Here is a 13,579-nt window from a genome sequence, read left to right as displayed (position 1 = left end):
TATAAAAAAAAAAAAAATAAAAAATAAAAAAAAATAAAAAATTAAAAAAAAAAAAAAACAGTCTGGATGACCTAGACTTTGTCAAAAAATTTTCTATTCGCATTTCTAAAATTATTTCACATGTACAAAATATGTAGAAAATCTTTTCTTCTGTACTTGTCCTTTTGAACGTATATAGGTGAAAGTAACATAGAATATATATTTATGACAACTTTTAACCCGAAACACTTTTTCATATCTCTCTCCTACCCTAAAAACTAATTAATAATCAAATCTAATTAAAACATGGATTCAGTCACCACTGACAGGTAATGCGAATGTCCATTTTATACAATTTATGGAGTTCAGCCATCCGTAACCTACTCTATCCGTTATCTGGGAGTCGATTCGTTGTTCATTGAAGCGAAGCCAGGGGCCTCAGGGTCAAGAAGGAGTGACCTGATAATGCAGCTAAATTGTTCATTAACCCGTTAGAAGTAGATAAAAATGTATTCAATTCCTTTTAATGCCGTCAACAGTCAGATAATGCTCCGAATCAACATTTATTACGTCACAGATGTCTCGAAAAGATATTGGCTAAGAAAATGGGTGTATTTATTAAATTTTTTGAAATGCCGTTCCCGACGCTTTTTCGGATAGACAATAGGATGTCTTGGAATTTCTAAGGGAAAAAATGCTTATCAGATTGTGGTCTTGTTCACTGATGTTTATTTTTCACATAAAAAAAGTCTGTATGTATTCTGTAAGAATTCAACACCTTTTACATTCATTGGATGTAAACATTGTAAAATACAACTGAAATCCATCCCCTGGATTTAATTAGCGCCATACCTTAATTCAAAAATATGAAGTATTTTATTCCTATTTAAGTATACAGTTATTGTGGGTTTTGAGTGATTATAACATAACATGTGCATTCACAATATATATTGTATACATGTAAGTAATCTCCAATATATTTACAAGGACAAATTCAAAACTCGAATGAAAACAGTCCGATTTGTGATCTCGGTGTTTTGGACTTATACTGACGTGGTTTTGAAAGTGAGGGCACGAGAGGCCAGATATATTAATGCAAGCCCAGAGCCACAATAAATAAAGCTTCTGTTTGATAATACTCCGGCAATACACGTGGATTAGTATCGCTAAACATCTACATCTGATAGTAACTACTGCTAAGGGCTGTCCTCAAATATCGTTAAGTTTTATTTAAGAAAGCAACAGTTGTGAATCAGACTGTGTTTCTGCAGTTTTACTTTACCCCTATCTTATAATTTATTCTATACCTCTAATCATTTCAATCTTTTACACAAATATCATCATGTTAATTTAATGTAACATCAGACCTTACATGTTTCAAAACCACAAAACGCATTTGAAAAAGCAATAGTCATGTGCACCAGAAAATTATCTAAAACAAAACTAGGTATGTTTCTGCTAGCCACTTTTATTTTATTTTATTTTTTTTTTATTTTATTTATTTTCATTTCTTTATCAGCTTATTTGCAAACGATCTTTTTCGTTTTGATGTTGTATTTTTTAGTTTCTTTTGTTTTGCTCTGTTTAAGGCACAATGGACGAAAGTGACAGAAATAATTCAGGTATCGTATTTCTGTCTTTATGTTTTTATTTTCTTTCTTACTGTTTATACTTATCAAGTTTTATAGAATACACAGTTTTATTGTCTTCGGCATTTTGCCACAGTCGCCTCTTCATAAGAATCAGAATTACATGTAGATATTTGCAGTTTAATAAATTTGAAGAAGGTAACAAAAAAACACCACGGGGTCTTGCAGCTCTCCTCTAGAACGATTTTAACATTCTCTTTCAATTACTGTAAACATTAAAATATTATTTTTCATTTTGTTTAAAAATACATGTACATTTTTAGCCAATGGCCAGTTTGTGGGAGTGCGCATGCCTCATCGTAGGGATAGACCACGTGTCGTGGAAAACGGTAAGATTTCATACTTGACTCTCTAATCTCTATGCCTCTGTTTGAAGTGACATAGTATACTTAGAATGTTTGAAGGGCGTTCTGAAAATCAAACCAAAATGTTTACTCTTTTCGTATACAAAAGGACCCCCTACCCTCTATATCTATTTCAATAAATCTTCCACACTTGTAAACTTAGTCCATGTATATAAAAGAAAAGATTCGTTTAATCTAAAGACTAAACAATTAATATACGAAAATCTTGGATCAATGTGTACATCTAGGAGATTTGGGGATTTGGGGGGACCAGGCGGTTTTATTCCATCTCTATTCGGTTATTGTTTTTCGTCTTTCTTTCTTTGGTTTTATAAGTCTTTTTTTTCTTAAATGATGTTTAATTATTTTTACTAAAGATTTTTTTTTCAGTTTAGATGCTCTGCGATCTTTGATTTTTTTGAACAAATTTTCTCATTAAATTTTGCAAAAGTAAGTCAGTGTAAAGAATAAATGGATAAATAATACTGATTGATGAAATATGATAAATAACTTCATCTATAAAATGTATTTTGATTTCTAGATAATGTCCACCAATAAAAAGTATTGCCATTTATGTAACTCGTCTCGGTATTTCTGCAATGAATTGTAACTATTTTTTGCATTTAAGTCACTGCTTTGCTTCGTTTCGGAAAAAAATGCTATATTGGATCTTCAGATTTGTAGATTTTAAAACATGAAAGAAATTTGAATTGGTTTATTTGAATAGGGTTTACATCTAAAACTATAAGTTTCTTTTATTCGAGGGCTTTGTACTTATTTTTTATTTTATAGGTAAATGGCGGGTTGTCAAACTTGGCCTTATTTTGGGGAGAGAAAAAAAACGTCTTAACCATTTTTACTAACATTTAATGCGTTTCGTTTATATTTTGTTGATGTGTTTTCTAAGAAGCCACGCTGTTTTGATATCTAGAATTCAATGGAGTTAAAAAGGATAAGATTCAGAGAATTAAGTAATTTAAAAATTTATAAACAGTAAAATCAGATAAATTTAAAACCTTTGTTTATGCATTAAATTACCTCAGCAGTTTGATTTTAGGAGTAAGCAGCGATGAATGTGAGAAGTACAACCCCTCAGAATGGGTACAGAGTCTGATCAACAACGTCAAGTCTGAAGGCCATAAGGCTCACAGTGTGTTTAGCGAGTTGGACGTCCTTAAAGAGTACAACGGCTCCATCGAGTGGCGGGAAGCAGCGAGGTAGGTCATTTATTGTGAAAGGAAGTTTGTTTTTGATGGGAAAAAATCCAAAACAAACAAACAAACAAACAAACAAACAAACTCACAACAAAACAAAGAGAAAAACGAACCAAAAAAAAAAAATTCTGAAAAAACATTTCTGAGTGACGCATTTAAAACAAGCATTCTGAGAGTATTGCATGAGCAATACTAGTCCCCTACCGGCAAGTGTAATCTGGTTCTGTTCCCGTTAAGAATTGAAAATGCCATAATTCCGTCAAAAATTAATGAAACGGGACAAAATGCAAACTTGATCTATAACTAATCAAGGTAAAGCCACATACCAAAAATCAGCTCAATATCTACAAGCGTTTAGAAGAAAATTGCGGAAAACCCACTAAAAATTGAAAAGGCCGTAATTCCGTCAAAAATCAATGAAGCGGAACGAAATGCAAACTTGATCTGTAACTCATCAAGATACACTCACATACCAAAAATCAGCTCAATATCTGCAAGCGTTTAGGAAAAAAGTGCGGAAAACCAAGTGGGACAGACTGACAGACAGACAGAGGGACAGACAGACAGACAGAGAGACAGACAGACAGACGGACGGACAGACTCAGAGGAAACCTATAGTCCCCTCCGGTTTCACCGGTAGGGGACTAATAACTATGAACATTGATTGACAAAAGAGTAAAGAATGTTTCATTTTCGAAATACACTGTACTACCTAGTGGCATTAACCGCTTTTTAAAAATTCCTCTTCATTTGAATTATGAATGAGTATATGACAAAATATTTAACGCCAGTTATTAAAATATTAATATCAAAACCAAATATCATTACTGCTTTTAATTCAGTTTAGTACCAAGCATAGTTAAATCGTCGATCCACACTTTTTCCATTTCTTCTTTCCTCAAGGTACATTCTCAGCTTTGTCACATTTTAATGACAGTGACAATGAATGAAAATAAATTTCAAGTGTAGGTTCGGGGATTCGGGGGGGGGGGGGGGGAGTGAGAGACACTTCAGAGATTAAATTTTAAACAGATGGGTTCAATACTTACCTTACCTACGTACGAGAGACTGGTAGTAGAAATCGTGCAAATGGTTTTATATTATAACAGTAAAAAAAATCACGCATAATCTAGCATTCATTTGGAATATATTATCAATGTAGATGGGTGAAATACGAAGAGGTGGTGGAAGAGGGCGGGAAAAGATGGTCCAAGCCCCACGTGGCCTCTTTGTCGATGCAGACTATGTTTAACCTGAGAAAAGCTCTGAAGGAGGCTCCGGTCGTCATGGACTTCGACTGTCATACCTTGTCCCAAGTCATAGGTACGTCTGATCCCCCCCCCCCCCAAAAAAAAACTTTTGAAATAGATACCCCCGTCCTTTTTTTTTTTTAAAGAAATACATAAGATTTCTGTTTAGATTATTGATTTTTTTCCCGTTTTTTTTTAAATTTGCAATGTGCTTTTATTATTATTTTATAATTATTTATATATCAATGAAATTAATACAGATAATCTATTTTCCATTTTTTCCTTAATCTCTTTGTAAGATTGCGCAAATGAAATTTTGTTACAATTTGTCATCATTTCAAAGTTCTTTTAATTGATATATTGCATGTTCGAAAATAATGATAAACATATTTATTTCTTCACGTCCTGTAACAAACTGTTCTCAAATTAAAAGTCTAGACAAATTAAACAAATTTACAAAACACTTCAATATCCACCACTGCGCTTTTGATATATTTCAACATTTGTGACGAGTCGTCAAATAAAAGTATAATTTACCCCTCCTTCAAAGTAACTCCTTATCAGAACTAATTTGCCACTTTTCCGATTCTTTCGAACTAAAGCAATAAAACTTGAGATAACTTCTTTTAATCACATCAAATAAATGATGGAAAGCAAAGAATTGACCTAAAATTTTCAACTTTTTTTTTAGAATTGTGCAGTTGAAAGCAATGATGCATTTATCTACTTTTACTATCAATATTACATACATTGTAATTAATAATGTATTACATAAACTAACTGATGATTAAGCACATTTTTTTAATTCTTTGCACTGCTACATTGAATAACAAAGAATAATTGTAACACAAGTATATTTGAATATCAATCAACGACACTGACAAAAGCAGGTTGAGTTTGAGGCTATTGACTTTTCATTATCATATTTTTAAGTTCACCTGAGTTGAAGGCTCAAGTGAACTTTTCTGATCACATTTTGGCTGACATCCGTCTAGCTGTCCGTATGTAGACATCATATTTTCAACAACTTTTCAAGCCTTGTGGCCAATGGGCCTCTTAATTGTTTACTTATTTATTTACTGATTTTTTTTGTAAGACAAATTTGTTAAAATTAGAGGTAATTAAGTAGTATTATTTAATATCCTTGATTAGACAAGTTCACTGACGAATGGGTAGACAGGAATCAGTTAGATCCAAGATTCAGACCCCACATCCGGGACGTTGCCCTTAAAGGTCACAAGCACCATCACATAAAAAGAGCTCGGAATCAGAGACGAGGCTCTACGACTACCCGCCCTCTAGCGGACATAATGGACGAATCAGGTACCAGTATATATAAAATATATAATGTCATATGAATACAAAGTACAATATGAATTAACATTAACCAAAGAGCTTTGGAAAACTTGCTTTGAGCAAATGATCCATTTTAAGTTTGTTTTTTTATATCTAAACTCTTGTTTTGTTCTTAAATAAATGAAATTGATGAAAAAGAATTACAGTATAAAACTACCGCTTGTACTTTGCTCCAAAATATATTCATAAGCTTAATAAAATGAATCCATGATTTTGTATGCTTGGCGCAGGTACGAATGGTAGTGCTGCGCATCTTCCATATTCTGCTAGCTTTGCCAGCATTAACAGTGACGGGTTAGGTAGCAGTAACAGTAACAACGATCTCCAGGAAATGGGCATGGTCGAGAGTCCCTCCCAGTCCTCTTTGTCTCCCAACTGGAAGGTAAAAAAGTCAAAAGCAGCATGTAGATAATGAAAACATATATTATTCTCCAGTGTAGTAACTCGTTTGCTTAAACAGTTCTGGTTACTTTTGATAGCCAAATACAAACTTTCTGAGAAAAATCCCCAAAGATTCTCACGTTGCCAACATCATGGTTGGAGAAGTGGAAGACCTTCCAAACCGGGTCATGGGATTCATGCGCCTCAAGGAGCCAAGGATATTACAAAATGACCTTAGCGAGGTCAATATTCCCACGCGCTTTGTGTTCTTCTGTCTGGGCAGGAGGGGCGAGGAGGAGGAATTAATTGAGTTTGGCCGCTGTGTTGGAACCATGATAGTAGATGAGGTATATTTTAATCTTTGAAAAACTTACGTCATTAAATTTCTAGTTACATACATCAATAAATGAATGATAATTAATTTTGTGATCCTGTTCAGCTGCACCAAAGAACATGTTTCACTCACTTGGCTCTATTCTGCAGATTTTCCGGGAAGTTGCTTATAAAGCACGTGATCGGGACGATCTTTTGGCGGGATTTGATGAATTTATGGAACAAGTGATTGTGCTGCCACCTGGCGAATGGGATCCCAAGATCCGCCTCGAGCCACCTGGAAAAGTTCAGTCTCAGGTAAATAAATCGTCTGCTAAAATTGTAAAGACAAATGGTCACTTTCTTTTCAAGAATTTGCTCGATTTCTTTAAATTTTAGGAGGCATAGAACTTTGGATTAAATTTAGATCTCTCTCTCTCTCTCTCTCTCTCTCTCTCTGTAAACATCTGAATCGAATTTTTATTCAGTTCACGCATCATCAAAATATTTTTACCAATTTAGTCATTAGATACAGTATAATATTTACCTTTGATGGAGAGAAATGTTCTGATGTCGCGATTAAGAATGTTATATACTTATTAAAACAGGAACATAGGCGTCAGTCTGTCGTATCTGGGAGTCCAAATGGCGCGGGACTACCGATAAAAAAGGCAGAGGAAGCGGAGGAAGAGTCTCACGTGGATCCTTCACTGGTGATGTCTAAGATGTATGTATAGGTCGACTGCAGGAATAAGTCGAATTATCGGTTTAAAGGTCAGCGAAAAAAATTAATAGATCAAAACAGTGGGGATAGGTCGAAAACAATTACAGGTCGAATGGTCACAAGACCAGTGAAAATTTTACGAATAGATCAAAATAGGTCTTTTATCGATGTTATGAAAGTGGAGAAAGTGTCATTTCTGTGAAACCTTTTTTTAAGAATGATTTGACACATATATATAACTATAAATAAATTTTTAAAAATCTCTTTGTTTGATATTATTTTCAGTCCTTTTAAAGGCCTGGTTGACGACATCAAGAGGAAGGCGCCATTTTATCTGTCTGATTATAAGGACGCACTTCATGTCCAATGCCTGGGCTCATTTGTCTATGTCTTTCTTGGAACACTAACCCCAAACGTCACATTTGGAGGATTGCTTGGTCAAGCCACGGACCAGTATATGGTATGTATCTCTCAACATACACATGTCATGCATTGTATGGTATTTCACAATACAATTAATGATTTATCGCTCTTAAATTTTTGTACATTTATTGGATATCCACCTGAGGAATATATGATGTTTATCTTTGCGGTGTATAATATATTTATTAACTACCCGGAGCGGCGGGTAAATGCATGCCTTTTACTGATTAATATTACCACGTTTCATCTGTATATTGTGTAGCGATATAACTAGAATGCACCAAGTATGGTACCAGATAAATACTATTATTAGATGTTTTGTATTACAGGAGAATAATCATTCGATTTAATCTTTTTTTTCATTACACCAAAAGTAACAATGCATTGGCACTTGTGTCAAACTTCTCTTGACAACAGTAGATCTACAGGTACATTTAAAATGCTTGTCAGAAAATATGACATTTTTGTCTAATTAGGGAGTGATGGAGTGTATCTTTGCTGCTGCAGTGACAGGGATCCTGTTTGCTTTATTTGGAGGACAGCCCCTCAACATCCTAGGAAGCACTGGACCAATGCTGGTCTTAGAAGCCATTATCTACAATCTATGCAAGTAAGAACACATTACCAAGGCTTCTTTCAGGATCTCAGCAGCAACCCTAGCTGCTAGGCTACGTATTAGAATTATAACGGTACCTCGACGTAGGTCCAGCATGGATGTTGTTCAATTTCGTAGTCTATCTTGCAAAACGTTGCCGCTAGATCTTCAACCAGCCTATAAATTTAGTGTTAAATGAGGCACTAGAGTTAAAATTGAATCAAAAGCTTTAGATACCCCCCTTTTTTTAAATTTAAAAAATCATTATTTGGAAACTCGCTTTTCCTGCAGTATTATTCGTACAGTTGCTTCACATTCGTAGAGCTGATTGATGCGTTGGCGCTTCTAAGGAACAGTACGTCTCCTGGCATTAATCTTTTATTATCGGGTGTTTTATATTGCTACACTACTATGAATATCCATTTCAGGGACAACGATTGGGACTTCATGCCGATGCGATTCTGGGTCGGGATGTGGACAGTCGGAATCATACTTTTAATAGTCACCTTCAACTTGAGCGCCCTCGTGAAATATATTACACGGTTTACAGAAGAGAGTTTTGCGACATTAATTGCAGTCATTTTTATCGTGGAGGCATTTAAAAAGGTGATTGAAATTGGGTCTGAATATCCGGTTAACTTTTCTCCAAACGATCCACTTCCAAGCTGTGTCTGTGTGCCACGTGACTGCAATATTACCGATCTTACCACCACTGCGGCTGTTACGGCAACCACAGGAATTTCCACATCTCTTCCATCCACCGCAGCCAGTGTTGTCAACTACACATGCGCAGACCTGGCTAACATGACAATCAACTGGGCCTCGCTTTCAAACGAAACATGCGCAATGTATGGTGGTATAATGGAAGGCCCCGGATGTGGCGTCCAGTATGTGGGAGACGTTTTCTTCTTCTCCATCCTTCTGTTTATCGGAACCTTTGCACTGACGTTGTCTTTTGTTGACTTCAAACGAACAACTCTCTTCCCATCTTCCGTAAGTCGGTTAAAATCATTCATTTGTAGTTAAAAATATTTTGAAGCTGCTAATAGTCTTTTCCCCTAAACTTTAAGTCTTAAAAATTGAACGTTTACATTTTTTCCAAGGGTAACATGAGAAACGTATGAAGATTACTCGATATATACATATAAATGATAAGTTTCCCTGCACTTTAAAGAAGGACTATGTGTGAAATTGAACCCTGTTTTTTTAATATAATTTTATTGTTCATATACATTTATAAAGGTGCGTCAGAGAATCAGCGACTTTGGTGTCCTCTTTGCTATCGTCATCATGGTCCTTGTCGATTTCTTTGTTGGAATCAACACTCCCAAACTCATCGTCCCAGATGAGTTCAAGGTCAGAAAAAGAATCTAGTGTATCTTAGTGTTTAAATATTGATTGATCCATGTTTTGATTGAACAGTGTTTTTTTATGCTGAAATACTGTAAATTATCCATAAAAAGATTGATATTTTTTTCACACATTTGTTATTTTTTCACACGTTTCGAAAATAACAACCGGAACTACTATGAGATCAAAACGAAAAACAGAAGAAAATCTAATGAACAGAATATTTGATGTTAAATTAACAAATTAACATTTGAATTTGTTTTAGAATAATTTTTTTAAATAGCCTGTATTTTTACTTGAGATTCGCACCCGTGGGGAAAAAAGTCACTCATGAAGTCATTCCAAATCCATCTACAAAATATTGAGTATCCTCTAGTATTAAACTGATTTTCTTGTTTACAGCCTACCCGCCGTACTCAGTGGACCGTGAACCCTTTCAGTGATAAGAACCCTTGGTGGCTTTATCTCGCGGCAGCCATTCCCGCGTTACTGTCCACCATCTTGATTTTCTTGGATCAGCAAATAACAGCAGTCATTGTCAACAGGAAGGAAAACAAACTGAAAGTAAGGATACAAGTAACCTCCCTTAACGATATTTCAAACGTTGGGGGGGGGGGGGGGGTCAATAGACAGATCTTGGCATTTCAAATTAATTTCAACGTTCATCAATACTTTGAAAATGGAATGGATATTAAGTGTATTTTTTATTAATTAGCAGAGATATGTTAACAAATTTTTAATAGAAAGGCGTTGGTTACCATCTGGACATGTTTGTGGTGGCTATCTGTGTTGGAATCCATTCCTTCCTTGGTCTTCCCTGGTACGTAGCTGCCACAGTCTCTGCGCTTGCGCACATCAACAGTTTGAAGAAGGAGTCCGAATGCACTGCACCTGGTGATAAACCATCTTTCTTAGGAGTCAGGTACCAAACCATTTCTAATACATCTAAAACATTTTTAAAAAATCTTAATACACTGTAATTCAATTTGCCGAAAGGTTTTTTTTTTTAAATTGTTACTATGATTTTTGAATCTGTCAATTTCAATTAAAAAAAATCAGGAAAAAGAACAATACACCAGTTTGAAATACGATGTATATATTTTGTCTTGACAGAGAACAGAGAGTTACCGCTCTTGGTATCGGTATTCTTAGTGGATGTGCTGTCTTAATCACGTCTGTTCTTAAGGTATACAACTCGGACTTAAATAGAAACGTTTAAACTAGGGATGGCAATCGAATACAGAATTGCTAATCGGTTAAACGCAAGACGTTCCGACCGATTAACCGGTTAACCTTATCAAAATACGCATTTTCTTGATGTACTTACTTTTTGCCTAAGTAGCTCTTTTCATATATACAAGAAAACTTATAGAGTTTAGATCTTAAATCATTTTATTTGTCTTGATTCTTGATTTAAAAAAATAACCCACATGCTTCTATATTTTATTTTAGTTTCAATGTAGACTGGAAAAAATTAAGAAAAACACTAATCATGACTGAAAAATCATTGATATTTTTCCAAAGCAGATTTCACATACGTTCATTCAGCATTGTCACCATAATTAAAACTAAATCTGAAATACATCACTTAATTTACAAAATTTGTATACTATATTTATTTGTTTATTTATTTATCTACTATATTTATTTGATAGATAACTGCAAAAAACAAACATACTGATTCGCAGTTCTCAACGGTGATTTAATTATCATTAAATAAATACAAGGACGGTCAGGGTGTTTTAACAGTAATTAAAACTTCAAACACAAAATGACCAATTACTCTACACTCTCAATCCACTGAACCATAATTACAGCCAGCCAAGTCAGCTTGGATATGTGAAAACGCTGAATTATCAACGTTTATGCAAAGATCTCTTTTTTTTCAACATGAATTTTAACAAAATTAGGTTAAAACTTACATATCTTTTTATTTTTTCCGACTAACCGATTACAGATTTTCTAACCGATTCCCATTGTTCCGACCGAGTAATCGGTTAACCGGTTACAAATTGCCATCCCTAGTTTAAACATGTACATGTATTTAGTTTATGATCATTTAACTACTTTCTGAGCATGTTCCTATTCAGACATTCCTGTAGACAGATATTTTATCGTCTTATGAGTTGAGGGAAATTTTTTTTAATTAACCATATATATGATAGATGTTAACCTTTCCTTTACTCTGTTTCACAGTATATCCCTATGCCAGTTTTGTATGGAGTTTTCTTTTACATGGGATTTTCAGCCCTGCGAGGAATGCAGGTAAGAACCCCCTTTTCCCCCAATGTATTATTTTTTCTTTGAAATCCGAAATGAATTATTAAAGTACACGTTTTGTAGATTGCTTTTCTTTTTGTTTTTTGCTTGTAAAAATTAATTTTTAATGATTATTTCTTTCAGCTCGTGGATCGTCTTTTCCTCTTTATCCAGCCTGTCAAATACCAGCCCGATCTTCCGTACGTCCGCCATGTTCCACTTTGGCGGATCCACATTTTCACCATTATTCAGGTTCTTTGCTTGGCTATTCTGTGGGTGGTGAAAACTATTAAAGTCATATCAATTGGATTCCCAATGATGGTGAGTATATATTTTATATCAAAATACAAAATTTGGCTTTTTTACACAAATTTTCAAAAATATTTTATGTGATCTATTTCATAATTTTAAAATATAGTTGTTATCAATATTCTCAATTTCCCTTTACAAAATCTTGGGGAAAAAGTTGCATTCTCTATTGAAATACTATTCAATATGCATTTGAAGGGGGTCCAGAAAGAAGAAAAAAATGTTTCTTCAAATTTTGTAATTAATTATTCTCCTCCACGTTTTTTTCCTACCAAGTTTAAATTCCATAACAGCTTATGATGTTTGCATTTGTTTCCTTTCATTAATAAACAGTTACTTTGTCCTTTCTTTATTTAAAGGTCCTTCTCAGTCATTTCTTTCAGACTGTTGTATATGATAAATTTTCTATTTTTCAATAAAAACAATCAGTATAACGTCTTGCTCCCTACATTTCTCCAGGTGCTGGCTACAGGCGTGGTCCGGAAGTTAATGGAGTGCTTCTTCGCTCAGAAAGAGCTACGATGGCTGGACGATCTCCTTCCCGGCGCCAACAAGAAAAAAGACACAGATATGGTTTGTTTATACATTAATCTTATAATATCAAATTATTTTACAAATGGTTGTAATTAATTAAAACTATCTATGTCATTTGACCCTTAACTTCCAATGTCAAGAAATGATTCTCTATCGGAATACTGCATTACTGTCCTTACAAGTTAAACCGGTAACGTTCATTTAATGATTTTTATGTGAAAGGTTAAAATGAATGCAAGTTTGTCTCTATTATTTCCATATATAAGTTTGTTTAAAGTTTTTTATTGAGCTTAAATAATTACAGATCAAATTGTCACATTTTTTTTTACAGAATGGAGTCAGTAAAGTCCCATACAAATCGTTCTACGCCAGTTCTTCCACCAATGGAAGCGTTCTAGATATAAACGACAAGGATGACTCAATCAAACCAACATTTTTCGTCTCTGATGAATGTGATGCTAGTATCATGCACAGAAAAAGTAACGGAACCGGAAACACGAAATTATAACCCGGAAATGCCGCCATTACTATGGCTTCATACAATCTTCTGTCTGTGAATAAACTTTTCCTAGAGCAGTGGCGTTTTGACAATTTGAAATCCATAGTTTGTTTTATTATCTACATTGTTTTATGATATCTTTGTTAGAAAAAAAATTTTAGACGAATTTTTTAGATTGATTTACATAAATGTTGACGATACAATTTTAAAACATTTCCACGAAAGGTTGCTATAAACTTTCAAGATCAAATTGCTTAAAAAAATAAATGTACTAAGATGTTTCTGGTATTGTTATCGACAAAAACGAAGTACGCAGATCTTGAAGAAAGTAAAATCTGTTTTACAGATGGTTATATAAAAAATACATTTTTATATTTTTTTCTTTTAAATATTTTGATACT

At 34.1% G+C, this 13,579-nt stretch overlaps 1 protein-coding gene across 1 annotated transcript; it reads left to right on the top strand.

Moving 5' to 3' along the window:
• The first annotated feature begins 1,573 nt into the window (after positions 1–1,573).
• On the top strand, positions 1,574–13,274 carry LOC133193552 (electrogenic sodium bicarbonate cotransporter 1-like). The gene is made up of 20 exons (XM_061329514.1): positions 1,574–1,601; positions 1,892–1,957; positions 3,030–3,189; positions 4,349–4,509; positions 5,589–5,759; positions 6,023–6,174; positions 6,272–6,520; positions 6,657–6,803; positions 7,094–7,212; positions 7,495–7,669; positions 8,109–8,242; positions 8,656–9,220; positions 9,470–9,583; positions 9,980–10,141; positions 10,321–10,499; positions 10,691–10,763; positions 11,774–11,842; positions 11,981–12,157; positions 12,605–12,718; positions 13,011–13,274. Exons 1-20 carry the CDS (start codon positions 1,574–1,576, stop codon positions 13,185–13,187), a joined length of 3,192 nt encoding a protein of 1,063 aa, XP_061185498.1. The 3' UTR covers positions 13,188–13,274.
• Positions 13,275–13,579: the final 305 nt, after the last annotated feature.

This window comes from Saccostrea echinata, unplaced genomic scaffold (genome assembly GCF_033153115.1).
Source record: "Saccostrea echinata isolate AGI-Se365-2 ecotype Australia unplaced genomic scaffold, CSIRO_AGI_Sech_v1 ptg000028l, whole genome shotgun sequence".
Taxonomy (NCBI): Eukaryota; Metazoa; Mollusca; class Bivalvia; order Ostreida; family Ostreidae; genus Saccostrea; species Saccostrea echinata.
The sequence above is the reverse complement of the archived record's forward strand: the minus strand, read 5'-3'. Positions and strand labels throughout refer to the sequence as shown.

What these genes read in the sequence shown, in the direction of transcription:
- LOC133193552 (XM_061329514.1), top strand. Translation starts at nt 1,574, where the DNA reads ATGGACGAAAGTGACAGAAATAATTCAG. An exon ending in ACCACGTGTCGTGGAAAACG is followed by an intron (nt 1,958 to 3,029) that starts GTAAGATTTCAT and finishes GTTTGATTTTAG; the next exon opens with GAGTAAGCAGCGATGAATGT. An exon ending in TCACTGGTGATGTCTAAGAT is followed by an intron (nt 7,213 to 7,494) that starts GTATGTATAGGT and finishes TATTATTTTCAG; the next exon opens with TCCTTTTAAAGGCCTGGTTG.